We start from the raw sequence: 27,201 nt of genomic DNA on the forward strand, positions 1-27,201 counted from the left end.
TTTATGAAAAAGTGCTTTTTAATTGGATATTGAAAGAACAACTATTTTTGTGCAGTGTCCTAACTTTGTTAAAATACGGTAAGTGGTTATCCTCACCTTGCCTTTACGCTTGTAGCCTGGCACTTACTGCCTGGGAGTAAGACCTTCAACTAACTATTTATTTTGAGAAGCCTGTTATTTCATGTTTTTGTCTTACTTGGAGCCACAAGGGAACCACAGCTAATACCTCTGGTATGTCTGTCGTATGGCACGGAACGCATCTAAAAGCTACGCTGCATCTGTGGGTCGTGGAACTTCATGGCAGAGTGCCGAAATCTTGTATAATCGCAGGTATTTTTAGAAAGAGACTGACCTTTCCTGTGAAATTACCATGAAATACCTCACCGGGAAGACTGTACTTTCTCTGAATGCTGTCTGGAACTGCTTGCAGTAACAGATGTCTTTTTGCCTCTTAAGCCTTTTTCCATCACTAAGGAAGAGGTGTAAGTACGCAGCTCAGGAAGAGTCAGCTGTCAGTTCTGTTCACCTGGTCTGCTACCTTATTTTTACACAACTGTGTTAATACCTGCTGCAATTACTACAGGATTCATAACGTGGCTAAGTAAGTTGTAGAAGCAGTGTCATGTGCAGCGCTTGCTTCTGATAGTATAATATTGCTTTACACATTAATATAGCTTTAAAAATTTAAATTACTACTGCTATGGAACACCTGATTAATCTTCTGTGGAGCTAACAGAAAACCGAGCAGGTTCTGCAGTACCTGCCTCTAACAACATGAACCAGTAACAATCCAGTAACGGGAGAACGGCAACGGCTGAGAGTGTGTGCTCGCTTTCTGGGAGTTAGGCTTTAGTGCCTGCTGGAATATATTCACCCTTCCACTGGAGCGTAACTTCTTCTACGGGTAGAAAATGGAATGTTCAGGTATACCCCTTCTAATCTTTGGCAGCTGCTTCTTAGATTTATATAAAAAATAGCTATTCATTAAGGAAGGGTGTGTGAAAGCTCTCTGTAAACAATGTTGACGTTGCTGGGAACGTGAGGTGGTTCAGGACTCGCCGGAGACGGGTGGATACTCCTTGGTGGCACTTTAGAACCCCTGTTTGCTTTTTGTGACTGATCCAGTTCGCCTGTGGGCTTTCATAGAACCATGCCGCGGAAGACCTAATAAACAGAGATCACGTGCAACTTTAAGACTTCTGGAAGGTATTAAGAACCACGTATCTCCTTTAGCTTAAAACTAAAATGCCTTTTTTTCCCCTTTTTATTCTAATAGGTGGCTATCAACTGCGTTATAATCAAGTTTGAGACAAGTGACTGGCCTTTGAAAAAGGGCAAACTTTGTGCTTTCATAGTTGCTGCAGTGCAGAGAACTACTGCATTCCTTGATATTTCATGAAGTATTCAACTCTACAAAGTTCTGCTGATTTGAATTTTTTGTTAATACAGCAGTCATAAGACTCTTCCTGCATTTAAAGATCCTGCAAGGGTTTGTTTTGCAGGAGGGGAGCAGATATTTATTTTAATTTCAATAGGAACCACTCTTTTCTTGTTTAAAACCAAGTTACTTACGTCTAGTGTTTTTGTTAAACTCAAGTTGCCTCTTGGACCACTTACGAGTGGTAGTAGGCCATTCAACCATTAAACAAGGTGAAAGATCCCTGCTGTCCTCTAACAACCACCCACATACTCAGTACCTTAACCTCTGCAGTTTCCATTTACTTTTGCAGCTTCAGTCCTATCTTGTTAGTATATTTTTTATGTGGGAAATTGTGACAACTCCGTAAGGAAGCCCAAAACACTGCGATGAATCCAGTGTAACTTGTCTCAGACCTAGTTTTCAGAAAGTGCATGTAATCCCCTGCTCTGTGCCAGCCTTCCCAGGTGGAGGTGGTACCCAGCACCAACACAAGTTAAGAGGGAGTGCTCAAGGTGAACTCAGGTGAGAGTTATGGTGTTCAGAAGAGCTGCTCCAGGGCACAAAAATTAACCTTCTCTCTCTACGGTAATCTCTGAGCAAATTCCCTTTCAACCGACTAGGTTAGACCTTGTGTGTGCCACGAGGTGAAAAACCTAAATCTCTGAAGGTAAAGTTGAAATAAGTGAGGTTCATTGGTCTATGCAACACTCGCGTACACACATGCAACCTAGTCGTGTAGCTTCCAACTACTAAAAAAGAACCGCAACCGCGGCTGCGACTGTGTTGCTATTCCGAAGCATATTTGAAGAATACTTTCAAAGTGTATTAACCATGAACAATTTAAGGAGCTGGCTTTGCAGTGAAGGAAGGGAAACTGGAGGGAAGAGTATGCGTTACCTTCACAACAATGCCTTCCTGCTGCCTTGATACTTCAATCGATTAAAATAGGTAATTTTAGATTAGATTCATTTTAGGTTATGCCACATAACTCCACAAAGTTATACCAACTGTTACAAATGAGCAGTACAAGCATACTCTGGTTTCAGAGTACACATGTGAATTGTACTGGTATGGTTATTGGCTTTAAAATATACTTGGAGTTGGTCTAGCGCAATTTTAGTACAAGCTCTTCCGGATACAGTACAAATAAGTTTATTTTGGATATAATGCAATTTCTTTCCATTGTATAGTTGAGCAGAAAAACCCTTGGACAGAAAGTAGATGCTGCTAGTTCCTGTTTAAATTGGCAGCTCCTGCTTTTAATTTTGACATGCGAGGCACGGGGGCTGATTACATTAAGCTTCCTTAAACTGATTTAAAATAATAGATGGTAATTAAAAAAACATACCCAAACTTACTCTATATGCAAGTATAAAACTTGCATAACGGACAATTTAAAACACAGAACTTTGAGAAACCTCCGCAATGTAATTCCCTCTGTAGCAAATGCATCCTTGTCCCAAAAGCCCACCTCTTGCTTAATCTTATTAAATTCCGTGACCGATAAGCATACCTGAACCCGTCGATCCTCTTCTTGTCCAAGACTGATTACTATAATCAATAACAGTGCAAGAGCGGTGGTGCTGTGCATCTGGCTGGAAAGACAGTTCAAGTTATTTATCTTTGCATGAAGAATTCTTAACATCAAGATTGTAATACAAACTACTTAAACATGTATTTCCTAATTTGTAAGATGTAAAGGTCTAAGTAGACCTTTTAAAAGTTTAAGAAGGGTTAAATCAACAAACTCAAGTCCTACGGACTAGAAAGTATACTTTTATAGCACTCTTGCTTAGAGCGATTGCTGGGCCAGTTAAAGGCATTCTCACCAGTTCTGGAAATTGTTCTGTTTCAAAATAGATTTTTAACAAATTTGTACACTCAACTGGTAAGTCAAGGATGTTGAACTTACACGCAGAAACCAAACCAGCAGCTATTTAAAAGCTCTTAAAGCATAGATAAAAATACTTCGTTAGAGTGGACAAGATATCGGTAGAGTAGGTGTTTCAAAAAATGAAACCAAGAGCATTTGGTGCTGAAACAGACTGGACATTAACAGTACAGCAAACCTGTGCAAGAAGGCAATGAAGACTCTCCTGCCCTTGTGTTTCTGAACACAACTATAGGAGTGGCCTCCCAATGTCTGTGCAAAACCCCAAAGCATCCTCTCCTACCCCACAGTTCTTAAGCCTTCACAGAAGATGCCAGATTGAATGTTACGGCTCAAGTAACACTGAGCTTTTTCCACAAGCACCTCAAACTTGGATTCTTCAAGACAAGTGTAGTACCACCAGCCCTTAGAGGGGTAGTTAGGAGCTGGCTGTGGGGAGCATTGTGACACTGTTATCCATGAGCAAACTTGACCTGTTTGCTTCAGAATTGCCCAGCAATGATATTTCTGTTAACCTGTGAGTATCTAATCAAGTGGTGAACTTGATGAATTCCCTGGCACTGACCACCTCTAGCATTTGGTTCTCCAGCAATCACAGAATCACAGAATTGTTAAGGTTGGAAAAGACCTCTAGGATCATCAAGTCCAACCGCCAACCCAACACCCCCAGGCCTCCTAAACCATGTCCCCAAGTGCCATGTCTGCATGTCTTTTAAATGCCTCTGGGGATGGTGACTCCCCCACCTCTCTGGGCAGCCTGTGCCAGGGCCCAACCACTCTGCCAGTAAAGACATTTTTCCTAATATCCAACCTAAACCTCCCCTGACGCAGCCTGAGGCCGTTCCCTCTCATCCTGACCCTGGTGACTTGGGAGCAGAGACCAGCCCCCCCCTCACTCCAGCCCCTCTCAGGCAGCTGCAGAGAGTGAGAAGGTCTCCCCTTCAGCCCCCTCTTCTCCAGGCTAAACCCCCCCAGCCCCCTCAGCCGCCCCCCAGCACACTTGTGCTCCAGACCCTGCCCCAGCCCCGCTGCCCTTCTCTGGACACGCTCCAGCCCCTCAAGGCCCTTCTTGTCCCGAGGGGCCCAAACGTGAGCCCAGCATTCGAGGTGGGGCCTCCCCAGGGCCGAGCACAGGGGCCCCATCCCTGCCCGGCTCCTGCTGGCCACACCAGTGCTGACACAAGCCCGGGGGCTGATACATGTCTACCTATGTTAGTTGTCAAAGCACCCTACTCAGTAACTAAGGATGATTTGGTATAATATGCCATGCTTTACCAAGAACACGTTGGTTGTGTTGGGCCTGGAGAAGTCATCAGGTAAGAAAAGCTGCTCCTGTAGCTGCTGGTGGGTGTCTTCATTTGTTGTTACACTGTGAGCTCGACTTGAGTTTCCTCGAGATTTCTGCATTGAAGAATAACTGTTATGGCTACTTCTTAGCGCAGCAGTACATTTAAAATAATTAGCCTAGAAATTAAAGCTAATTTTTCAAGTCAATCATTCTACACTTAGTTATGGGGAGGAAAAATACTCTGGCATTAATTGTAATTAAAGCATTCAACTCTGGGTGATGCTGTTAGTCAAAACTGGTACGGCATTTTTCGTGCATCTATTTCATCCACTGTCACAGGACAACAAATGCGATCTCTTGGGTTAGGTAATTTGATCAGCAGCGATTACAATTTTAGACTACCCAATAATAAAACTGTTGTGCCCATTACCGTTTGCCTCTGGGATCCTGCAGCGCTGGCGTGCCCTGCCACATCGGTGGTGGTAATAGGCGGTAGGAGATTGTTTCGGCTCAGTGGCAGTGGGGAGGTCAGCTGCTCATGTGCAGTCAGACTGAAACGCACAGAAAAAACATACGGTTTATGTGTTTGGCACTGAGTGAACATACAGCATGGTCGGTTTTTTGGCGTTAGGTAGACAATGGAAAAATTAAGCAACAGCTGCAAAATTTCGCTACAAGACGCTGGTGTCAGGGCTGACTGTTGGATACTATTTAGAAGAGTTCTGCAGTGAGTAAAGTTTAGCAGAAATCTTTTTCATCTATTAACAAGAACTTCTAGTTTTCAGAACGTTTGACATTAAGCATGTAGGCAAAGTGAGCCTGAGCACCCCAGCAGAACTCCTGGTAATGGGTGTATTTAAAAGCCAGCTGGTGGCTAGAGCGCACCTCGTCGGTGCGTTTCGAAGGCATGTGCTGTGCAGCTGGCACTGCAGAAAGGCCTGTCTGTGCAAGGCTGCCTTCCCAGGCAGTTGCCGTACAATGGTAGAATCTTGTCTGCCTGTTCCCAGACACGGCATTATTTTCTCCATGTTCATACCCTTTGGGATGAAGTGCTGCTTGCTGCTAACTTCAGCCTAGCAGCTGAAGATAAACGGTGAGCCTAGAAAACAGCCGCGGCACGCATTTTAAGCGGAACAAGAAGCTACATGACGCAAATGCATATTGTAGCTCTTCCACTTATTACAAGCATCAGATAAAATGGGGGTAAACCAAGGCTTCTACCTTCTCCATATTTTGAGTATTTGAAGGAATGGGGCAAGAGGCTTTTGGAAGCCTTCTAAAAGGAGCTGAACCAATCTAACTGCACAAAGTACAAAAGGAATTAAACATTAGTCACAGGAGGAACATAAAAGAATAAGTAATCTACTTTCTAGATACAGCCTTTTCACATGAAAGGTGTCTTTATATTAGTGTATGTTTGAGAAGCACTAGAAATGAACAAGAGGCCTTAGCTGTATATGCTGTCTGGAGTCGACTGAAGGAAGGATGCTCTGTAAGAATACATTAGAAATGCTTCAAACTACAATTGTGATTTTTAAAAAGACTTTCCTAGTGCTCTCTATGTACGTTTAAACATACGGCAATAAAGGGGAGATGTTAACAATTGTTAAATTGATTGAAGCCTGTGGAGAGGGAACAGAAGCATAAAATGTTGCAAGTAGAAGCATCAGTTGTGAAGGGACAAGGAACAAGTCTCTGAACAGCACATGACAAAATAACAGGCTGGATGAATTTATCAGTAAAACCAAAAGGAAACTATGTCAACCTACAACACGTGGAATATAAAAGTATACTGAACCCCGTGTTGTTTCCTCATACCCTGTAGTCCCTGTAAATGACTACATTCAGTCAGATCGTTATGCCAAACAAAAATAAGATATTAAAGACACAAACGAGGGTTCACTGAGTTCATTAGGGTCCTTTGGTCAGTCAGATAACCTAGCTAAGACGGGCACCTACTTATAGCCCAGTCTGGGCTAGGATAGCAACAGGCAGTTTGCCCTCCAGAAACCATAGACAATTTTAAGTTCATCTTGAAAATAGGCTCCAGAAAAAGTAAAGCCGATGTCAAGAAAGACATGGCAACATTTGCTTTCCTTGTACTGGACAGACTGAGATCTATAATTTGTGTGCAAAACCACCTAAATATCCATGCGATTCATTGAACCGCAGCTTGTAGCACAGCAAGCATCAACTTTAGCAACTTGGCTTTCTCAGGGTAGACTGTGCTTTAATAAGCAGTTAATCTCTTTCACCAGAGAATTCATGTTCTTTCTGTTCAACTGAATGCTTTTTATATAAGCTGGGTTCTCTAAACGCGGTAATTTGCAGTGAGAAACTGGTTTTGAAACGTACAATCGAGTTCCCCTGAAGACATCGTCCACAGAACCTGGGGTCCCAGTACGAGCATGGCTTGTGCTGATGGGATGCAGGGTACGTGGTGGCAGGTTTCGCCTTCGTGTGGAGCGTGACAGGGATGATGTGCTGAGCTCTAGCGGACGATTTGGCCATGCTCTGGTAGAGGGGATGGAACTGGAGTCTGGCTGTTTGTCATCCAGGTCCCTAACAAAAGAATTATAAAACTAAAAGCAATGTGGTCAACATGACTGATAACTACCCTGTTACTGAAGTACTCATCTACATGGGACATTAATAGTATTACGTGTGGATAGGGATGATGTGTCTTCATTTTTTTTACATAACTATATAAAGTAATTTGCAGCCAATCTAGAAAATAATAGGGGATGGAAAAGAAAGAAGCAGCCTATCTCTTTTTTTTTTTTACTGAAATACGAACTTCCTGATGCATGATTCCAGTCTAAAAGTAAAAATTAATCACAGAACAGATTTAAAACCTCCATAATGTAAACACCAGTTTTCACACTTGTAGCCTAGACCTAACACAACTCACTTCTAGAAACTAAGCAAATCAGTTTCTCTACCCCATTCTGAGCTTCATCTCTTTTCAGGGTGTCAGTGTCAACAGTAATGCCACAGCTGTTCACTAAGTGGTAAACCAGCAGCAGGTAAATCAGACAGAAAACCTCTACTAGAAGTATCTTATTTCATAGGGTACAAATAAACAAACAAACAAGCAGGAAAATAACTGAGAATTGCTTTCTCCAGTGTAGAAAGTTGTCTCACAATGTTTTGGGTTGAACCCCTCTCACTGTGAGAGCACTCTGCTTTACAACAGATGATCTATAGCTCTTACGGTGTTTTCTCCATTACAGGCAGATTCCTTTGCTGTAACTGGATCCCATGTATCACCATCAAGCCATTTAGGTTACATTGAGAGCCACTACTTGACCCTTGAGAGAGATTTACCTGAAAGTTAAAAAAAATAAGTAAATTACTGTTTGGCAGAGACATACATGTATATTTACAGATTTTGTCCTTGTAAATAATTCTGGAGGAAACAAGGTAATTTCTTCCATTTATATTATTTTCCCATCTAAGACAGGCATCTTAGCATTCCCTTTTTCTTGCAAGTAGTAGTGCTTAGAAAACATACTCTGTCATACTTAACATTTCCCACCTAAGCTTCTCATTCGCGTGACAGGATTTTCCAATAATGGCTATAATCAGAAGCTTTACAAAACTGATTTTCAGTGTATGTTGACATTTTATGTCAAGATCAGAACTGCAAACTCCCTTCCTGGAATACAGACTGATCTGGGAAAACATCAAGTTCCACCCACCAACAGCAAACAGAAAATACCAGAGTTTTAATCTCTCCAACATACATACTTGAGGTGGTTTTCTCCTCTTTTTGCTTTTGCGGCCACATCTGGTTTTTGGGCACTACATATACAGTAAGGGGAACACAAAGAAGCGGCAGGAGTAGAAATAAAGGAGAAAGAAATAAGGAGAGAGTTGAATTAAAACAGAATGAACAGATAACACTTTGGTGCTCACCACTGTAGGAACAGATCATCTAAAGCAGAATACACAGTCAAATTCAGTGTCCAAGAAAAAAAAAACTGTTTTACAAGTGCACTGAGATTTGTCCTCTATTGCCTAATGTGTTAGCTATAGATAAGCTAGTGAGAATAGGATCTCACACGCAGAATCCTTGTTCTCACAATTTAGTTCAAACATTATTGAAATGTAGAAAGAACTACATCACTAATGAACACTCACCACACAGTTGTACAATATGTATACAGAATATTCAGTTTTAAAGAGAAAAGTAGGAATTAAAACTTGCAGCTGAGGAATAACAGAACTTGAGTGTTAGAAAGACAGTCAGCATTCATGCAAAACCCAAACTAGTTATGGATGTAAACAGTCCCCTGACGTACTCGACTCTGCTTGCTTAGGTAGCGCTGTATTGATTTGTCCCTACATAAACCAGCTGGCTAAAAATACTTACCAGATTTGATGTCACTGAGGGCGTTTTAGTTTGTGGCACACGAGGTAACAACACTGGCAGAGGATCAAACAGCAAAGGGCTCCCAGCATCTGCTCTGATTGTTTCTACTGTTATGATATTTTTCTCATCATCTGTGCAAAGCAACAGAGAATTCCTGTAAATACAGACTATTGGCATTGCTAGTTGCGGACAGTGCTAAGAATCCAAGTATTTTTAAGGAACTCCCTTGGATGCTAAGCTCTATTAAACCTTTTGAAGGCACGGCTCACACTGTTAGCAAAATAACCTTTTTTTCCTCCCTGAAGAGATTATTCCCAATACATCTCTTTCTTATTGCATCCTTGCAAAGATTAAGTAACTGAAATCCCCTTTTAGATCTTCAGTTTAACTGCGGTCCTTACCAGAGGCTGACCCTTCCCAGTGTCTGCAGATTAATTCTTCCATGCAGCCTAGGACTTCACTCCACACATCATCAAACACAAATGCGAGCACAGAATCCTTCATGCATGAATATGGAGAGATAGGAGGAAATCCTAATTTCCGTCTACTAGAGGACAGTCCCATTTTCCTCTCATGCAACTCCTCCTCCCTATAAAAATATAAGCGTTACCTGTACCATAAACATATTTTCCTTGTCGCCTACATTTTGTTGCATGTATTTAATAGGATTAAAACATCAGCTAAGGCTGCATTTCTGTTCTGTTTTCCCTTAAACTGAAATTGGTCAAGGCAGCTCGCCAAATACCTTGAAGACTTCAGAGGAAGTTTTGTATTTATCACACAATATTATTTTCTGAGAGCTGATAGTTTAATAAACAGCAACATCAAATAACAGTCTAATATTGAAAGAAGCAAGCTTCTGTACTTTGGGCACTTGAACTTGTATTTCTTCCAGAATCTACCACTGACCTAAATGAGAAATGACTGAGAGAATCACCTTATTCCCGCACACCTTGGCTTCCCTGTACAGAATATCTATAAATGATACATCACAAATAATAGATTATTTACGAAGGAGATCAAAGTTCCATTTAAAAATAAATATTAATAGTTACAGTGATATTTGTTCATCACACTGTTAGGCCCCATATCTAACATTGCTACAGAATTCTGAAGACAAGAGAGAGGACCGTTACAACTCATGACTATTTAATGCCACCCTCAGCCCGCTGCTCTAACAGCCAGGAGGTGTTCAGGGCTCAGGCTTAAATCCGTTTTAGACAATTAGATGTAATCAATGAGAGGGGAGAAAAACCATAATTCACAGCAGCAAGCGGCCTTTGCTGCAGACTCTTCCACAATGCAAGAGGTATTCTGGAGCACATAACCTGGAAGTCAACTGCTCAAAAATGTTCCTGATGTTCGTCTGCCACAAGAAACTTCATAGAAAGGAAAAAGTAACACTGATGCTAGCACATTTATTATGGCTTTTATATCTGGTCCCTGAATTAGTACTTAACATCAAAAAGCCACAAACCTTGCAAGAAAAAACCCGAAGGAGACACCACTAGAAAAAGCTGTAATACTTCCAAGCATTAGTGCACAGAGACAGCAACATTGTTTGCTGCAGCTATGTCTGGCCTGGTCCGAGCAAGCCACCTTCCAATTTGAATCTCATGGTCCATGCAGCTAAGTGGCTTTATTTATTAAAACCAATTAAGTAGTCAGCAACTGACAGCACCAGCCAGAGTCCTCACCCAGGCCATATGTTCATATTGCTGGGTTGAATAAAGTAAAGGGGCAAAAAGAATCCTCTTTATGCAACCCTTCGTCCTTTCTTCTAAACATAAAAGTAGCTGCAATTATTTCTTGGCAAGCATCAAATCCACGCTAATTTTTAAATTACCACCGAAAATCTGGAAAGGTACAATTCCACCCAAAATGCTAGTACAAAACCAAAGCAAAACGCTGCTGGTGCATAACAAACAACAATGAATTTGACTTAGTATAAAAAATAAACTGCATTTAAACAAGTTTTATTAAATATGTCAATATATAGCAGGCTCTTAGTCATGATGGATCAAACTATTTAAACCAGACCCAAAAATGGCTAGCATGAAAAATTACAAAAAATTCAGAAAAATAATATAGCAAAATAAATTGTTCTAGGAAATGGATTGGGAGAATTCCCAGTGCCGTAGCAATCTCAGGCTTCTGAAAGTTCTCCAGAGGAAGATATTAAAAAAATAAATTCATCAAATACTTTATCAACTAACATAAAAACCAAATAACTATATCTATATCTATATGTTAACAACAGGAATTCCAGGACACTGGTACTAGTTGCTATCTTAATATTCAATACCTACACGTCTCTGCAGTCAAATGCTAAATATTCCTCCATTACACCTTCAGAGACAATTACTCCATCTTCACTTTCTTCGCTCTCTGGAGAACACAAGGTCGGAGACTTGGAACTGCTGGCCTTTTTGTGAACGGGAGTAACAGAAAGGGGTACCTTCTTGCCAAAAACACTAAATCTGAACAGGTGACAGTTTTCAGAAAGCAGAAATGAAAATAAGTGTTATTCCACTTCAAATAGCAGCAATTGGTGAGCTGAGAGGCTGAGACACAACGTGGTAGTTAAGGCCAAGCAGTAGGGAGGCCAACAAATTATGCATTACAGTAAAAACTCTTTTGGTTTGGATATATTTAATTCTTGCTAAAGAACTTGAAACTTCAGAAAAAAATTCTAAGCTAATTAAAAAGCATTCTACGACATTAAATAATAAAAGTAGTATTAATGTAGTGCTTTGTATTTAATAGATGGTTAACAATAAAACCAGCTACAATACATACATATTCTTAAGAAGTCAGCAGCAGCAGAGGTATTTCTATTTACTGACCGGTTTACTGCAGTTAGCAACAAGCTCAGCTGCGTAGTCTTGCTATTCTGAATGTACTACTTTTAGTTAAAAACAAACAAACAAAGTGTGCTGTGTCCAAAACTCAGCCTAACAGAATTAGGCTTCTTAAAATGTGAAGCCTGTCACTGCAGTCCACTGAGAAGAGAATTACCTTCCCACCTTGGTACGGTCTGGATGAACCGCTCATACTTACTCATTAGAATCTTTTTCTCCTGGTGAACTTACATCTGAGGAACCTAGACTGCCAGAAGGTGAACTCGAGTACCATCCATACCCTTCATCTGTGGGGATCACTATCTGCTTCCCCACAACCCTGCCATGGCAAAAACAAAGGGTGAATAAATCAGAAAACGTTGAAAGTAAGATTACTGAACTATGTAAGAACACACAGCAGTAAATCCTCAAAATTCTGTAGGGAAGCTATGGGGTTTTCTTGGTGAGAGTTAAACGTGCTTTCAGTTGTTTTCTCTGGTACAGATTGCTTTGAGTCAGGTAAAGAAATTAAGAAAATTTTGCTTGGTTTTTTATGGTCTGCTAATTGTAAGACTTGAATCTGGACAAAACTGTTCAAGTACATGTAATGGAGATTTAAAATGTAAGTTTCCAGATATCAAGAAGGACTGCTGAACTAGGATAGGAGGATTTTTGAATTATTTTGAGCACCTGGCTTTTAGTTATACCATAAATCTTTTCTAAGAGAATTTTGCTATGTTAAAGTCAAGTCAGCTACAAATAGCAATAATCCTCTGGCAAGGAACCAAATGTGAGACAGTAGGATGTCTATTAATGACAACGGCAGGCAGACTACCAGAGTCGTCTTTTTAGCTCTATCTACTATATAATTGCATAGAACCACCCTGCTACTAACGTTGTTTTAACAGCAACTGCTCCCATCCCTACCCCTTTATAACTCTGTGATGGTCCTAACGTTCGTCTATTCATAAAATACCTGAGATGAGGAAAGTTGGATGTCCACTGGTGGCATTCTTCCCGCAGTCCTTCAACATGCACATTTTCTTTCTGCTCATAGAGAAGCTCATCAATTTGTCTGAACATTTGCTGAACTTGTTGTGTGGCAGCTTTATCAAATTCCTAGAAAGGAAAGTTATCCAATAAATACCTAGTGAATATCATTTGGAGGTGGGGTTTAACTGATTTTTTTTTTTTAATAATTGAAAAAGACAACTATTTGTTTAAAGCTTCCTGGAACTGATTTAAACAGTTCTATTTCTTTTGCATGGAAAGACATTAACTTTAAATAATTTCCCCTGCAGATGATGCAGACTGCTGTTAAGCCTGATGGCAGCTACATAAAAAGCTTACAGGGTCAAAAGAGAAAAACTATTAAAACGTTTTGAAATATCTGTATTATGATATTAAGTTAAAGGCACAGTAATTTACATAAAAGAAATCAGAAGAGGAAGGATAAAATTCAGCAAGATTTTAAGGAAATGGAAAATTTGTTGCTTGCAATGTTGACAGACAACAGCAAACAAAAAGCAATGCAGGCTGGCGTGCAACACTGGAAGTGAAGCATGTTCGGGACCTTTGTTACATGTTCTCGGGTAACTAGAAAATGGGGTCGGTTCTTGGGTAATTTAAATCTGACCAGTTCCATCTCACCACACAGAAAGCAATAGCACACTTTGTTTTGGTAGATGGGGAATAAAACAAATATTTCTAAATGAAAATAATGCTTTAGGGGCTTACTGTATTTTGAGAAACATACAAGTATGCAGAAGTTAAAGACGACAAACTCACACCAAGTGTCTAAAAGTCATCTACTCGTGTTTGGGATTCCACAATAACAGCGTTTATTATGTTGTAGAGGTACACTTAAGTATTAAATGATTTGCATTTCTAAAGGTGTAGATGGAAATGCAGACTATTAACTGAATAATATGAAACTAATATGTTTTGATCTGAGAGAAAGGAAAGATGGGGAAGAGGTAAAAGAGATGTTATTACTATAACCACTATCACAATTTATTGACAGATCCAATCCTCCCCCTGAAATGTATTTGCAATGGTATTTCAAGTGTCCTTCTAGCCACTGTGCTACATTTGGCTTGCATGATTACGGTCTACTCACATCATAACCCCAAGAGAAGACTGAGCCGTCTTCGGTGGAGGTGTCAGCGTAACTCTGACTAGCAGACCACGAATTCCCATGATCAGCTGGAGTAACAGAAAGGTAATCTGATCCCTTCCAGATTTCAGACTCCCTGAAACACATATGTTGACAAAAAAAGGAAGAAAAACACCTCAACAATACACAACGACAAATAAAGTGGGTAAGTTCTCTTTCTGCACAAAAAGGTGCAGATACATCAGAAGAGGTCTTAGCACTGACAGAGTTTGCATAAGACAAATATTTACTTCAGAATCATTTAAGCAGAAGCCATAGTACACAAGTAATTATAACAACCGTAACTCCTAATAATCTCAATGACGTAGGAAGGCTAGAGGTCAAGCAAAACATAGGTTTTTCCAAAAATTATCTCAGTTAAGCTGCAGGCTATTTCTAGTCCCGGTTCTACACGACTCAGGAATTATTTTTATCTTTTCTCCTCTTGTTTCTGCTATAAAATTAGATGACCCAGGCTATTTGTGAGCTGGGAACTGAAGACAGCCACACACTTATTATTTCCAAAATAGGACAGACGTGTTCTGAAATGACACAGATGTGAGGTAAAGCCTAAGCCTACAGACTAGATTACTTCGCAAAGGTAACTCAACACAAAGGTGCCCAGTTTTGCCATTGTCTCCAGACAAAGATTCATCTCATGCTATAACAAGTACCTTGGGATCTTGCCGTGGTTTTCAGCCGTGGCTGTGGCTGGGCACACCGCAGCTCGTGGCTCTGGCAGTGGATGGTGCCGCAAGGCATGTTTTGGAAGTCCCTGTCTGAAACAAGAAGTGGAACTTGATATTACTTAAAAGAATAAATATCTACAGAGCTGCCAAGCTTTACAGGCATTTTTTTCCCTGCTTTTCAAGGAATGCACTAATTGGCATAGCATAGTTAATTTATTATTATTAGAAGGCTAATTCTTGTTACCAAAGCTTTAGAATTAAGGCATCAAAACTAACTCTAGGCTAAACATGGAGTTAAAGGTCTTTGCTTAGAAATCAGTGTTTCCTTTAAAGTTAAAATGCTTTAGTGAATTGATCTACAGCTCTCTAAAAGCAGATACAATGTCATCGTCCCTGTAGGAGATCTGTAATCAAATAGAATCATAGAATGCCCTGAGTTGGAAGGGACCCACAATCATCAAGCCCAACTCCTGTCCCTGCACAGGACAACCCTCTGGGGTAAGAGCCTTTCCCTAATACCCAGCCTAACCCTCCCCTGGCCCATCTCCCTGCCGTTCCCTCGGGTCCCATCACTGGTCACCAGAGAGCAGAGACCAGCCCTGCCCCTCCTCCTCCCCTCGGGAGGGGGCTGCAGAGCGCCATGAGGCTGCCCTCGGCCTCCTCTGCTCCAGCTGAACAACCCAAGGGACTTCAGCCGCTCCTCGTACCGTTTCCCCTCTAAACCCTTCCCCGGCTCCGTGGCCCTTCTCTGGACACTCTCCAGTACCTTTATACCCTCAGTGTCCTGCGGTGCCCAGCGCTGCCCGCAGCGCTCGAGGTGAGGCCGCCCCAGCGCGGGGCAGAGCGGGACAATCCCCCCCCTCGCCCGGCTGCGATGCAGGGCTCGGTGCCCCCCAGGGCACAGCTGGCCCTCGGGGCTGCCAGGGCACGCTGGGGGCTCACGTTCAACTTGCCGTCGGCCAGAGCCCCCAGGTCCCTGCAGAGCTGCTCCCCAGCCCCTCGCTCCCCGGGCTGCCTGTGCATCCAGGGCTGCCGCGCCCCAGTGCAAAATCCGGCACTTGTCCTTGTTAAACTAGAGAACTAAACTAAATAGAACACAAGTAGCCACCAAACCATGCAGAGGCAAGTTAGGAGAAATAGCGTTTGCTAGGTTTGTGTTTTGTCATAGTTTAGATGTCTAGGAAAGAAGGACAAGAGAAGTCGCAGTAGTTGGGAGACAGAGAGAGGCACCAATGCAGGAACAAAAAGCAACTCACTACCGAATCCTAGGTATTTGTCTAAACCTCTCACCCCTCCGGAAAAGCCCCTGGACATCGTTTACCTCCCGTGTCAAAAACACCAGACAAGAGGAGGATTTAATCAGACTCTCACACCTGCATTCCTCAAGCGACGAGAATGCTCCGTGGCCGCCGCGGCCGCTCTCCGAGGCAGCGGGGCCGCCCCCTGAGGCAGCGGGGCCGGCCGCGGGCCGCCGTGGCGGGGCGGTAACGGCGGGGCAGCCCTACAGCTCCGCGCCGAGCCCGCCCCGCCGCCGCGGGCAACCTGCGCCCGCCGCCCCGGCCCCCCGCGCCCCCTGCCTAGGGACAGGCCCGGTGTTCCGGCCGAGGGGATGATGCGGCCGGGCAGGCCCAGGGGCGGGGGCCGGGGCGGCGGGGACCGGGGGGGGAGGTGGCGGGGACTCACATCTCCAGAGCACCGGCGGGCACCGGCTTCCGCGCGTATCGCGAGATCATCCCCGGCTCCGCCGCGCCGCCGCCGCCCGCTGCCGTCCCGCGGCCGCCATGGCCATGTCCCACCCCCGGGGAGGCGGAGCGTCGCCGTCCGGCTCGGCCCCGCTCGGGGGCGCTGGGCCCGGGCCGGCGCCATGGAGGGGATCGGGCGGGCCGCTCCGGCGGAGGACGCCGTGCGCTACCGCCTTTTCGTGGCGGCGGCGGTGGGCGGCGAGGCGCTGCTGCGCCGCTGCGCTGAGGGGATCGCGGTGCGCTTCGCGCCCCTCCTGGCCGCCTACATCTGGCAACAGCAGCCCTTCCGCCTGCGCTACCTGCCGCCGCGGGGTGAGCCCCGGGGAACGGGGCTGTTCGGGGAGCCCGGCGGGCGGGAGGGAAGCGGGGGCTGTGAGGGGGAGCGCGGCGGGCGGGAAGCGGGGGTTGTGAGGGGGAGTGCGGCGGGAGGGAAGCGGGGGTTGTGAGGGGGAGCGCGGCGGGAGGGAAGCGGGGGTTGTGAGGGGGAGCGCGGCGGGCGGGAAGCGGGGGCTGTGAGGGGGAGCGCGGCGGGAGGGAAGCGGGGGTTGTGAGGGGGAGTGCGGCGGGCGGGAAGCGGGGGTTGTGAGGGGGAGTGCGGCGGGAGGGAAGCGGGGGTTGTGAGGGGGAGCGCGGCGGGAGGGAAGCGTGGACGCTTGGCGGGGCGCTGAGCCGCCTCTCCTCTCTCTGCCCCCCGGCCAGGCGAGACGCCGGCGCACCTCGGCGGCACCACGCTGTTCGGGGATAACGTGGAGGACGAGTGGTTCATCGTCTACCTCCTCCGGGAGATCACCAGGGAGTTCCCGGGGCTGGCGGCCAGGTAGCGGCCTCGACCGAAGTGGCGGGGCCCAGCGGTTCGGGCGGGGGTGCTGCAGGGCACCCTGACAGGGGCTGACAGAAAGTCATATCTTTGTATTTAAAAAAAGCAGATATGCATTTAGAAGCATGCGTTACTGTGCTGTGCGAGACTTACCCTAGTAAGAAACTGCTTTCTCCTTGTCCAGCGTTGATGACAACGATGGGGAGTTTCTCTTGATAGAAGCAGCTGATTTTCTCCCAAAGTGGCTGAATCCTGAGAATAGTGACAACAGGGTGAGTGAAACTTCGTACCAATTGGCAAGAGACTCATAGTGGCCTTTTACTTACCGGTTTTGAGCTTCCTCTTACACCTCTATCTAGCCAAGTGGTCTGCCACTGACAATACAGAGTGCTATCTGTCCGTTACTAGTGAAGAAACTTCTGGTCAGGGCTCAAGGCTTGTTTTACTTAACAGCATGGCTTTTTTCAGCAGTCTGTTTTCATTCTGATTTTAATCAGCTTCTTTATGCTTGCTGTGGATGTTGAATGAGAGGCATAACCACTAGGAAACCTCTGATATGCGATTCTGCTCTGTGTGGTCTTGCAGAATGCTACGTAGAGTGAGTGTGCCCTGAGAAACTGCTGTAGGGATACCTGGAAATTGTTAGCGTTACCGAGTGGTTCTTCTAGAATTGGTTTGTTGATGGAAGAAAGACAGTGTTCTTATATTGATATGTTCTTATACTAATGGCAAAACTACGGAGACTGGCAGAACTATGGAGACTACAGACCTGCCTGCTAGGCTGTGAGTCTGTGTTGTTCAGCTAGATCTGACTCTTGCACATAAACCAGTTGTTCCATAGTGCAGACAGTGAAGCTGTCATGCTATTGATTGATCTATAAAGTTAGTAAGTTTGGCCAGCTTTCCATTTTCTAGGTTGTTGGAGTGCAGAGAAAGCTTGGATAACATGGGAACTGTGGAATGCATTTGGCAGTGTAATACAAGCATACCATATTGCTCTCCTCAGGAGCACTCTTGGATCCATCTCAGCTTTCTAGCTCTGTGGTAGCCACTTGGATTTTTTTCTACTATATTCTCGGGTGCTTAGGCATGAGGGCTTGCTGCCCTCCAACTGGGGAATGCTCAAGACTGGAGCATGGCTGACTCTACAAGGAGACAGACTGGGTCTGGCACAGCTGAGTGAGTCAGTGGACTCTTTCACCCAGACTCTGCAGCCAGATCACCTCGCTGTGGATGATTACTAGGAGTTACGTCACTGAGTTTCTTGGCAATGGATTTAAATGGAAAGAACTTATTCTTTCATTACCAAAGATTTGTTTAATTTTTCTTTCCCTACCAAAAGACCCTTAAAAAGAAAAGAGGAGGAAAAGGGCACAAAAATTATTTGCAAACCTGTGTCTAGACTATCAGCGCTGTATTTTCCTTCCATTTGAATGAACAGACAGAGTGAGAGAGTTGGTAATGTTACATTCAATTAGTTTTATAGGATCAGGAACCAACAGAGGTCACGTGTAGCCCCTGAAATAATGTTTTTTAGTCCCTGTCCTATTCTTCAGCAGTTATCTTATGCTGTCTGATTCTCCTGAAGCAAATCTCTAGTTGAAGAGAAACTTTTGGTATTAGTGTTAATAAGGAAACAAGATATATTTGACCAAACTTGTTGCAGTTAAAATAGGGGGGCTTTATTTACGGGTTATCTGTATTTACCTTATCTCCCATTTAAAAAACAACAACAAAAATCCCTACCAAAACACAGAACCCCACACCCCAGCTGTTTTCTGTATTATTTTTCTATTTGTACTTCAGTATTTTCTGTGTTTAAACAAATACATTCATATATTAAATGCAATTTTGTGCATTGCTTAGTGTGTGACTGTTCTTATCCCATCTGATGACAATGTTACTGTCTGCCAGGTGTTCTTTTACAAAGGAGAACTGCACATCATTCCACTGTCAGAGACTCAAGAGCAGGAATGCGACCTCTCTGCTGCCAGTCTAACCCTCACGCAGGCATTAACGCTGTTATCCAGCCGCTCGGAGGAGTTCCTGGCCGCAGAACCCATTCGAACAGCAGTATACAAACGTATCAGCGGGTATGTGGGTGTTTTATTTTGGTCTGCAACATTAAGTTTTGATTCTGGGCTGTCTGGGGTACTTTCTTGTAGTCAATCATTTTCCTGTTAGATGTGATAAAGTTGCTTCCTTTTCACCAGTGAGAGGTTTTTCTGTGGCATTCTTTTGAAGAGGGGGGTGAATGTCCTGTACACTGTACTGCGATCTGGGGGCTCCGAAAGTGGTTCACTGCTATGATGCCCCACCTGACAACGACAAGTTATTCTTCCTTCATGTCCTTCTTGTACTGAAAAATCTGAAAGTTCTGTAAGCCTTTCAGAGCCCCTTGTAGGGATGGGAGAGAGAAAGAGAGTTGCAAACTAAAATGTAGAACCAGCATGCTTTTCAGAGTGTCAGCTTGTCACGAGCGTGTTCAGCGCTGCACGTTATTTTTTGCAAGGATTTGACAGCGTGAGCCAGATGACTTCTACACTGAATGTGGTGAAGGATACTGTATAGCTGGACATGTTAGTCAAGTTCACAGTGATCCCTCTTACCACTGTGGGGATTAAGTTTTTATTAGCCAGGTATATTTCTATATATGTGTGTGTATATATACACATAGATATATAAACAGACATTCCAGGTGTTAGATTAGCTGAGTTTAACTTTAGTTTAGAATAATCTTCTAGCACTTGGCCCATAGTATAGATTAATATTAAAGAGAAAAAGGGAAGAATAATTAAAAAGGAGTGATTTGGGCTTGCAATACACTTAATACAGTATGCTGCTATTGTATGATACAGGTATCCTGAGAAAATTCAGGCCTCATTTCACCGAGCCCACTGCTACCTTCCAGCAGGCATTGTGGCAGTGCTGAGACAGCGCCCTTCGTTGGTGGCTGCAGCAGTCCAGGCGTTTTACCTGCGAGATCCTGTAGATTTACGAGCGTGTCGCTCTTTTCAAACTTTCCCTCCAGGCGAGCGTGTGATGACTATAGTAAGTGATCCTTGTGATGCAACTTGTCACTTAATTAGGTTCTGTAACTGATGGAGGTTCTGTGGTCAAGTGATACAAATACATGGACCTAATTTTTAAAATAGCGTGTTTTCTGATTTATTTTTTTATTTTGATACTAGACATGAATTTCCAGTTCATTACATTAATAGCTTTTCTGCCTTCAGATTGAAGTGGCTAAACTTTCAAATGGCTAATCATGAGATAAGTGTTTCTGAAATCCTCTGATTTCACCTCTTTACTGCTGAATCAGAGGTTCCTCTGCTAGAAAAACTTCCTGAGTAAATTGATCTAGTTCTGTGATCAGAACAGTTTGACTGCACTGCCAGCCAACATAAGAAGTTGCTCCTAACTACCCCTAGCTATTCATTCCAAGGCTTTTCACAGGTGTGTGTACACAGCTCTGTGAAGGCTATTTTATGAAGTGTTTTATGAGCATTTTCCAAGCAGTGTTGTATCTGATATGTTTGCATTGCAGTTTATACCCCTAGGTTCCTGAAAATAAGCTTCAGAGTCAAACTGTAGACTTCTAGGCTGTTTTTGAAATCTCAGCTTTGGTTTCATTAGTTGAAAAGAAGCCTTACATTTTTCAAAATATACCTTGTTGGCACGAATACTGAGGATTTTTTAATGAATTTAGACTGAATGAAGTTCATGTTTATTAGAGATGTCAACTTGGAATATACTTTGTAAGAGCTGAAAAGCAACACATCTTAGGCAAATGTATCTAAGATGTATTTTAAGTACAATCTCAGGTATTGTCTGTAGTATGGGTGCTTTAAAACAGAATTTAGATGAGACTGCTGCAGAGTTGATGCCTGTCCCCAACACAGTCATGCTGCAGTGAGTGTTTTCTTTTGCTCTGGCTTTTTCAGGTTACTTTCACAAAGTGCTTATATGCACAGCTGATGCAACAGAAGTTTGTTCCGGATAGACGCAGTGGATACACGCTGCCCCCCCCATCTCACCCTCAGTACAAAGCCTATGAACTGGGCATGAAACTGGTAATTACTTTTTATGCATTTTGTACTCAGTCTTTAGTTTCCTTGTTTACATATGTCTGAGAAATGGCTCTTTGCTTGTAAGTTGCCTGCTTGTACAGAAAAATGCGAGCAAATTTGGAGTTACCATTCTACTGGAAGTACAGTATCATGGGAGTTTTCTTTTACAGAATAGAGCACTCTTGTGCTTCCATAGATTATAAATACAGGTAAAGTCTTCACGCTTATGTGAGGAGTAGTTTATGCACTATAGACTTGTCTTCTTTGTTGCTTTGCCCATGTAGAGGAACTTTGCAAGGTCAAAATGATCCATTATTGCTGCAGAAGGAAAGATTCCAACTTCCAAAGCGAGATACTGCTAACTGACATACAATTGGGTTTGGCACCTCCTTCTCAAATGGCATCAGCAGGAGCTTAATGATAGTCAGTTCTTTATGCAGTCATTTAAAGGTATGCTTAAATTTGTCACATCTTGAGAACCTCTTGTTGCATCTCTCATACAGGCTCACGGCTTTGAAATTTTGTGCTCCAAGTGCAGTAAAGTACCTCCTGATTCCAAGAGAAATGTGTTAAGCGGTCCCCTGTGGGAGAGATTCCTCAGCAGCCTGAAGGACAAAAATTATTTCAAGGTGAAGTTGTGTGTCTCTGCGTGTGCACATGTGTGTCTTTTAAACATTCTGGGAGAAACATGTTTAGCTCTTGAACTTGTGTAAGTAGTTACAGCAGGGCAAGAAATCTAATGCTTCTGCCCATGGAAAATGAATGTCTTCAAAGGAGATGTGTGCAGTTTGTTCTCCTTTGAAATTAATTTATCTCTTTTGGAAATCAAAAAGGAAAAAGCAGGATTTGGGGCTGAATTCATTCATCTAAAGAAAGGGGAAATATACTTGAATAAAGGAAACCACAATACGGTTGGGTGTCAGGATAACTGTTTTCACTGTTCTATGTTTCATTTGCATGCCTCTAGAATTAAGTATTCTTAAAGATCTATACGTAACAGCCATGGAGCCATTTGGGCCCATGTAAGTGTATTTTTTACTTTGTGTGGTTTTTGTGGGGTTCAGTTTTGGGTTTTTTGTTTGTTTGTTGGGTTTTTTTTAAATATGCCTTTGACTACTTATTTGAAATTTATAAATTGGACATAATTGACTGCTTATTTGAAGGTTATAAAATTGGACAACTCAGTCGGAATGCTTAGGTTAACATCTTTTAAATACAGGAAAAGGGAAATACTCTCACAGTACTGCAACGCCACTTCTGTGGATAAGTCCCAAACACCAAGCGATTCATTCATTCACTATTTGTGTAAAATTGTAACCTGAGCATGGTAAATCCCCCGTTGGGGAGATCATAGCATTGTCTTTGATTGGTTTTCATGTAGCCACATGATGTTGCAGCGTAAGACTTCAATTCGGGTTTGACTGTGACAACACCTTATGCCCATTTCCTATATTCTCTTCCAAGAACACATGGCAAAGCAGTATTACTTGTTTTGATCTTCTCAGCACTAAATTCCTATGTGACAAATAGCCATCGTTATGAAGCCTGACTGTGAAAAGGAAGGGGAGGGAGAATTGTTTAGTCATATTTGTGACTTGCATTAAATAGGGAGAAATGGAAGGATCTGCTAAGTACTTGGAACTGTTGCATATGGCAGAAGATTACTTCCAGCAATCTGTTACCAAGCCAGAAAGGTAAGAGCTACTTGAAATTCATCAGTAATCATACACAGTACCTACAAGCGCTTTAACTTACCTTTTTTAACACTTATTACAAAAAACCTGAAGCCTTTTATCGCTTGTACACTTCACATAGGTGCTGTGGCTAGGACATATGGGTATTAATTCCTCCAGAGTACTCTATTAGTAGAAGTTACTGCTTGAGTAACTATTTATATTGTTTTTTTAAAATGCTAAGCTATTCCAAGTGGGTTAAGAGGTGACTGAAAAGCATCATTTGGTTGGTTGGCTATAGAAAGTGTTTAAAAGTTTCACTGAAAAGCAGTCCCAGTGAATAATGAGTACAGAGCAGTCTGTCTCCTTTACTCAAGAAAGGCAGCTGCCACCAGATTTCTCCAAAAGATCAAATCCAAAAAATAAATCATAACAAAAATATCTGAGGGTTTGCCAGCTCATAGTATCTTGAATGTTAGTTGCTTGATTTTCCAGTCCATGCTGTTTGGGAACTGGCAATCCTAATGTTTACCAAGACAAAATGAATATAAGGAACAAAGGAAACATGAGAAGTGGGCTTGGGAGCCATCAACAAGGAACTACAGCAATTGACTGTCTTGTTTTGGCTAATACTACCTGTGTAGTATTCTGGTACTGCCCCCAAATTCATTTATCTTTTTGATGTATTTACACAGAAGGAGTAATGAGGAATTTGAGTGAAAACCTGCATGTAGAGTGGGTGATGCCATTGGCATTGTAATGCTAGGAAAAATCTGTTTCGGTAAATTGAACTTTTTTTTTCTTCTAGCTCTGTTGAAGTGAGCCCAGGTGATGAAATCTTGACACTGCTAGAGACAACAACCATTGATTTGAAGCAGTTGGAGAGAGAAGCAGCTTGTCTTCCTCCAGAGGATGGTGAGCAGGATAGGGGGGTGGGCTGTTCCTCTCACAAATGGTTAATTGTAGGGGGAGAGGGTGAATGTTCACAGCGCTATACCACTCTCTGTACCTGCTTAGTCTGTCTCCTATCCTGTGACTGCTAGAGGTGTGATTCATGGGCTGTCATTTAAGATTTAGGCAACCAGTTCATTTGTATAAGCCACAAAGCTTAGGGCTGTGGATTGGCAGGATATGCAATCCAGTTTTTGGTTTGATGCCACTTGATCAGTAACACCGTGTACACTTACCCCAGATCAAGTACTTTGTGGCAAATGTCTACCAGACAGAAAGTATTTAAATGTTTTATAATAATAAACCAATTCCAATACTGACAATACAAAGGTAATTACCATCTGGACTACTCTGATGGCCAATATAAGACCAACATAAACTTCATATAATAGGGTTTTTTCACTCATTTGACAGAGATGTAGTGGTTGCTGGTGTGCATTACAGGTCACATCTGTGTTTCTGAATGATGCAGTAGCACACAAATCCAATGTTCAGTGTTAGTAATTGTAGTTGAAGGTTGGGTTGGTGCTCCCTTTTGTAGTATAAGCCTTTTCTTCCTTCATTTAGTGGCAGAAGGATTATCTGTGACTAGAACAACATCTGCTAGTTTGAAGTTGCATATAAAGCAGAGTTTTAAAGTAGTAAAATGAAATCTGAACTCTCCTCAGCCTCTCACTGCCTTACCCCCTGTGTTATCTAGTACAGCACTAAAACTTAATAGTGCAAAAATAAGCTACGAAATGAAAGCGGTACTCTCAGCTGTATGGATTGGGCCTTGCGGACTAACAGACTTGTGCAGAATAACAAGTATGTCCTATATTCTTTCAGATGACAGTTGGCTGGAGATTACACCAGATGATCTAGATCAGATGCTGAAGGAGGCAAGAAATGAGTCCCTTCCTTCCTCAAATGAGGAAGAGCAGAAATATGACTTGGAAGCAGTTGCTGAAAGCATGAAGGCTTTTGTATCCAAAGTCTCAACGCATGAAGGAGCAGAAATGCCATGGTAGTAGTATTTTTAAGTCCGGTGTCTGGTGTGGAACATGTTTTTGTTCTGCTGCTGCCCTTTGGTTGACTCTGTAATGCAGAGTAGCAAAGTTTGAAAGTGTTCTACTTAGCAGAGGCCTGAAACGAGCCCCTGTTAGTAGTGAATATGTAGTTGCTTTCAAACCAATTTGGGACCACTCTGACACTGGTGCAGGTAAAAATACTGGAAGCTGCGCTGTTTTCCAGCAGTCTTGACTTAGTTTAGTTTTGTGGTTTTTAAGATTTTTTTTTTTAACCCTTTTAAGTTGAAGGCTTGCTGTTGTTCATTACTGTAGTTCTTAGTGCTGTTATTTAAATGTACATCTCAAGTTCCTTTGCGCTGAAATTTTTCTGCCACGAAGGACTAACTGTTCAGATTGCTAAGATTCTTCTGATGAGGCTGTGCAGAAATAAAAATGAAACGTAAGTTGAGGGAGTCTGTCTCTGTGAATTAAGAGTGTTGATTTTTTTATGGTACAGCTGTATTAAGGTTTCCTATAGGTTAGTATTTTGAATATGCTGGGCTTGTTTTTGCATTGCTGAAGCACATACTGTACACCTAGAAGCAGAGAAAAGAATCACCATGGATCCCTCTCGTTGTTGCCAGCAGTAGAAGAGAAGTGCTAACTGAAGATACTTAACTATTTGTGCAACAGCAGAATGCCACTAGATTAATTGTTGGAGTTAAGAAAGTGCATGTGAATGTTGTGTGGACAGGCCTTTAATTTTAAGAAAAAAGGAGTTAGCTACTCAATTTATGCTCTTAACTATTTGATCCTTTTTAACTTAGCATTAGTGTCAATATCTGTGTTATGATGTAGGTTCTTTCAGTTGTTAAAAAAAAAAAGAGGCAAACCACTGAGCCTTAAGAGAGACCAGGATGAAGCCTTTAGTGTTCTTTCTGGGCAGGAGACCTCAGAAATTCTCAGCTGTTTAAACCTTTGTCTGAGGTGTAACACCACCACTTTGTTCCAGGAGGATCCAGGCATGCTTATTTTGGTCACCTTCAGTGCAATTTTTGTTTGACCACAAGAAACAAAGTTGTTGGTTTTCTCTTTCATGCCAGGAATTCCTCCATTTGCTGTTTCATTTCTAATTCACACAGGACTCAGACTTCTAAGCCCTTCCAAGACCATCAGTTCAAATGTCCCAACTTTAATCTAGGCTTGAGAGAAATCAGTATGCTATATGGTTTGTGCCTGTGTCAGGCTCTTGCAAGCATAAAAGCTTTGTTTATTTAAAAATATTTTTATATTTCAGGTCATCTGATGAATCTCATGTTACCTTTGATGTAGATTCTTTTACAAAAGCATTAGACAGAATTTTAGGTAAGATGGCTTCTTTGTTTCTTTTGTCAGAATATCTCATGGTTATTTGGCTTCCCTGGGTTTTCTGATCACCCGTGGGCACTGTGCTGGTTTGTTTGCTATCTGTACTGACACAAAATAATACATAGGGGAAGACTCAGAAGAGCTGGATTCTGATGATCTGGATGAAGAGGAGGAGTTTGACTTCTCAGATGAGGATGATGAAGACTTAGATGCTGAAAATGAAATGCAAGGCCAGAAGGTATCGCCTAATGAGCTTATAGGCAGTCTCAAGTCATATATGAATGAGATGGACCGTGAACTGTCACACACCAACGTTGGTAAAAGTTTCACCACCCAAAAGAAAGGGGTAAGTATGCCTTGAGTTCTAGTTTGTAGCATAATAGTTTTGAGAGCTTTAGTGGGAAACAGGATATATGCTAGAATTGGTCATTCTGAGTAACATGATCAAAAACTTCTGTCTTCTGATCACGTGCTAACTAATTATTAAAACAAATAATCCCACATGCAAGCAAAATGTGCTGCAGTTGCACCATGGTATATTTTTTTGAAAAACAAACAAGCAAACAAAAAATTTAGCTAAGCTTTAACTTGCACATCGTTTCCAAGACTTAGTTTAATTTCCCTATTTTACCCTGTTCTAGTCATAAGGCAAGCAGCTGCAGCTTGACTTCTTGAGTATCTGTAGTAGATTCCTCCCGTAGGAAGCTGAGCCAGGACTCAGTAACCCTCTCTGTCCTTCTCTTGGAACTTAATCTGTTTAATGGAAAGTGATGATATTTAACTGGCATGAGGATTTGGTGACTAAATTCCTGTCTGTCAAGACACTGTGGAACGTAATGAACTTTGGCTGCAGAACTGTTCCCTTGTTTCTTTTCTTTTGTGGTTTGTCTTTTTTTTTAAACCCATTTATACAATTTGATAAAACTTTCTCTT

The 27,201-nt window shown here is 42.5% G+C and overlaps 2 protein-coding genes across 4 annotated transcripts in view; one reads left to right on the forward strand and one right to left on the reverse strand.

Moving 5' to 3' along the window:
• Positions 1-16,476, reverse strand: FAM149B1 (family with sequence similarity 149 member B1). Of its 3 annotated transcripts, XM_064464580.1 has the most exons (15): positions 16,342-16,476; positions 14,644-14,748; positions 13,934-14,066; positions 12,791-12,933; positions 12,035-12,154; positions 11,284-11,454; positions 9,376-9,563; positions 8,975-9,105; positions 8,350-8,403; positions 7,814-7,926; positions 6,955-7,161; positions 5,030-5,150; positions 4,587-4,712; positions 2,934-3,015; positions 1-1,164 (listed from the first exon to the last, which is right to left on the reverse strand). In XM_064464580.1, exons 1-15 carry the CDS (start codon positions 16,389-16,391, stop codon positions 1,091-1,093), a joined length of 1,818 nt encoding a protein of 605 aa, XP_064320650.1. In that variant the 5' UTR covers positions 16,392-16,476; the 3' UTR covers positions 1-1,090. The 3 variants fall into 3 exon arrangements, with proteins under 3 accessions (XP_064320650.1, XP_064320651.1, XP_064320652.1); XM_064464581.1 differs by lacking the exon at positions 8,350-8,403; XM_064464582.1 differs by lacking the exon at positions 6,955-7,161.
• Positions 16,468-27,201, forward strand: part of ECD (ecdysoneless cell cycle regulator) — an 11,616-nt gene continuing 882 nt past the window's right edge. Inside the window, exons 1-12 of the mRNA XM_064464579.1 lie at positions 16,468-16,712; positions 17,100-17,217; positions 17,402-17,489; positions 19,132-19,310; positions 20,076-20,268; positions 21,162-21,290; positions 21,791-21,916; positions 22,896-22,981; positions 23,769-23,875; positions 24,740-24,917; positions 26,198-26,265; positions 26,394-26,614. Of these exons, the coding sequence (XP_064320649.1) occupies positions 16,523-16,712; positions 17,100-17,217; positions 17,402-17,489; positions 19,132-19,310; positions 20,076-20,268; positions 21,162-21,290; positions 21,791-21,916; positions 22,896-22,981; positions 23,769-23,875; positions 24,740-24,917; positions 26,198-26,265; positions 26,394-26,614 (1,683 nt within the window). The 5' untranslated portion in view covers positions 16,468-16,522. The remainder of the gene's footprint in view (positions 16,713-17,099; positions 17,218-17,401; positions 17,490-19,131; positions 19,311-20,075; positions 20,269-21,161; positions 21,291-21,790; positions 21,917-22,895; positions 22,982-23,768; positions 23,876-24,739; positions 24,918-26,197; positions 26,266-26,393; positions 26,615-27,201) is intronic.

The sequence above is a fragment of the Phalacrocorax carbo genome, chromosome 13 (genome assembly GCF_963921805.1).
Source record: "Phalacrocorax carbo chromosome 13, bPhaCar2.1, whole genome shotgun sequence".
Lineage (NCBI taxonomy): Eukaryota > Metazoa > Chordata > Aves > Suliformes > Phalacrocoracidae > Phalacrocorax > Phalacrocorax carbo.

Coding starts and splice junctions, on each gene's coding strand:
- FAM149B1 (XM_064464580.1), bottom strand. CDS start 16,391: ATGATCTCGCGATACGCGCGGAAGCCGGTGCCCGCCGGTGCTCTGGAG. Junction 7,927..8,349: donor AGAGGAGAAAACCACCTCAA/GTATGTATGTTG, acceptor TTTAACTTTCAG/GTAAATCTCTCTCAAGGGTC. Junction 1,165..2,933: donor AAGAGGATCGACGGGTTCAG/GTATGCTTATCG, acceptor TCTGTTTATTAG/GTCTTCCGCGGCATGGTTCT.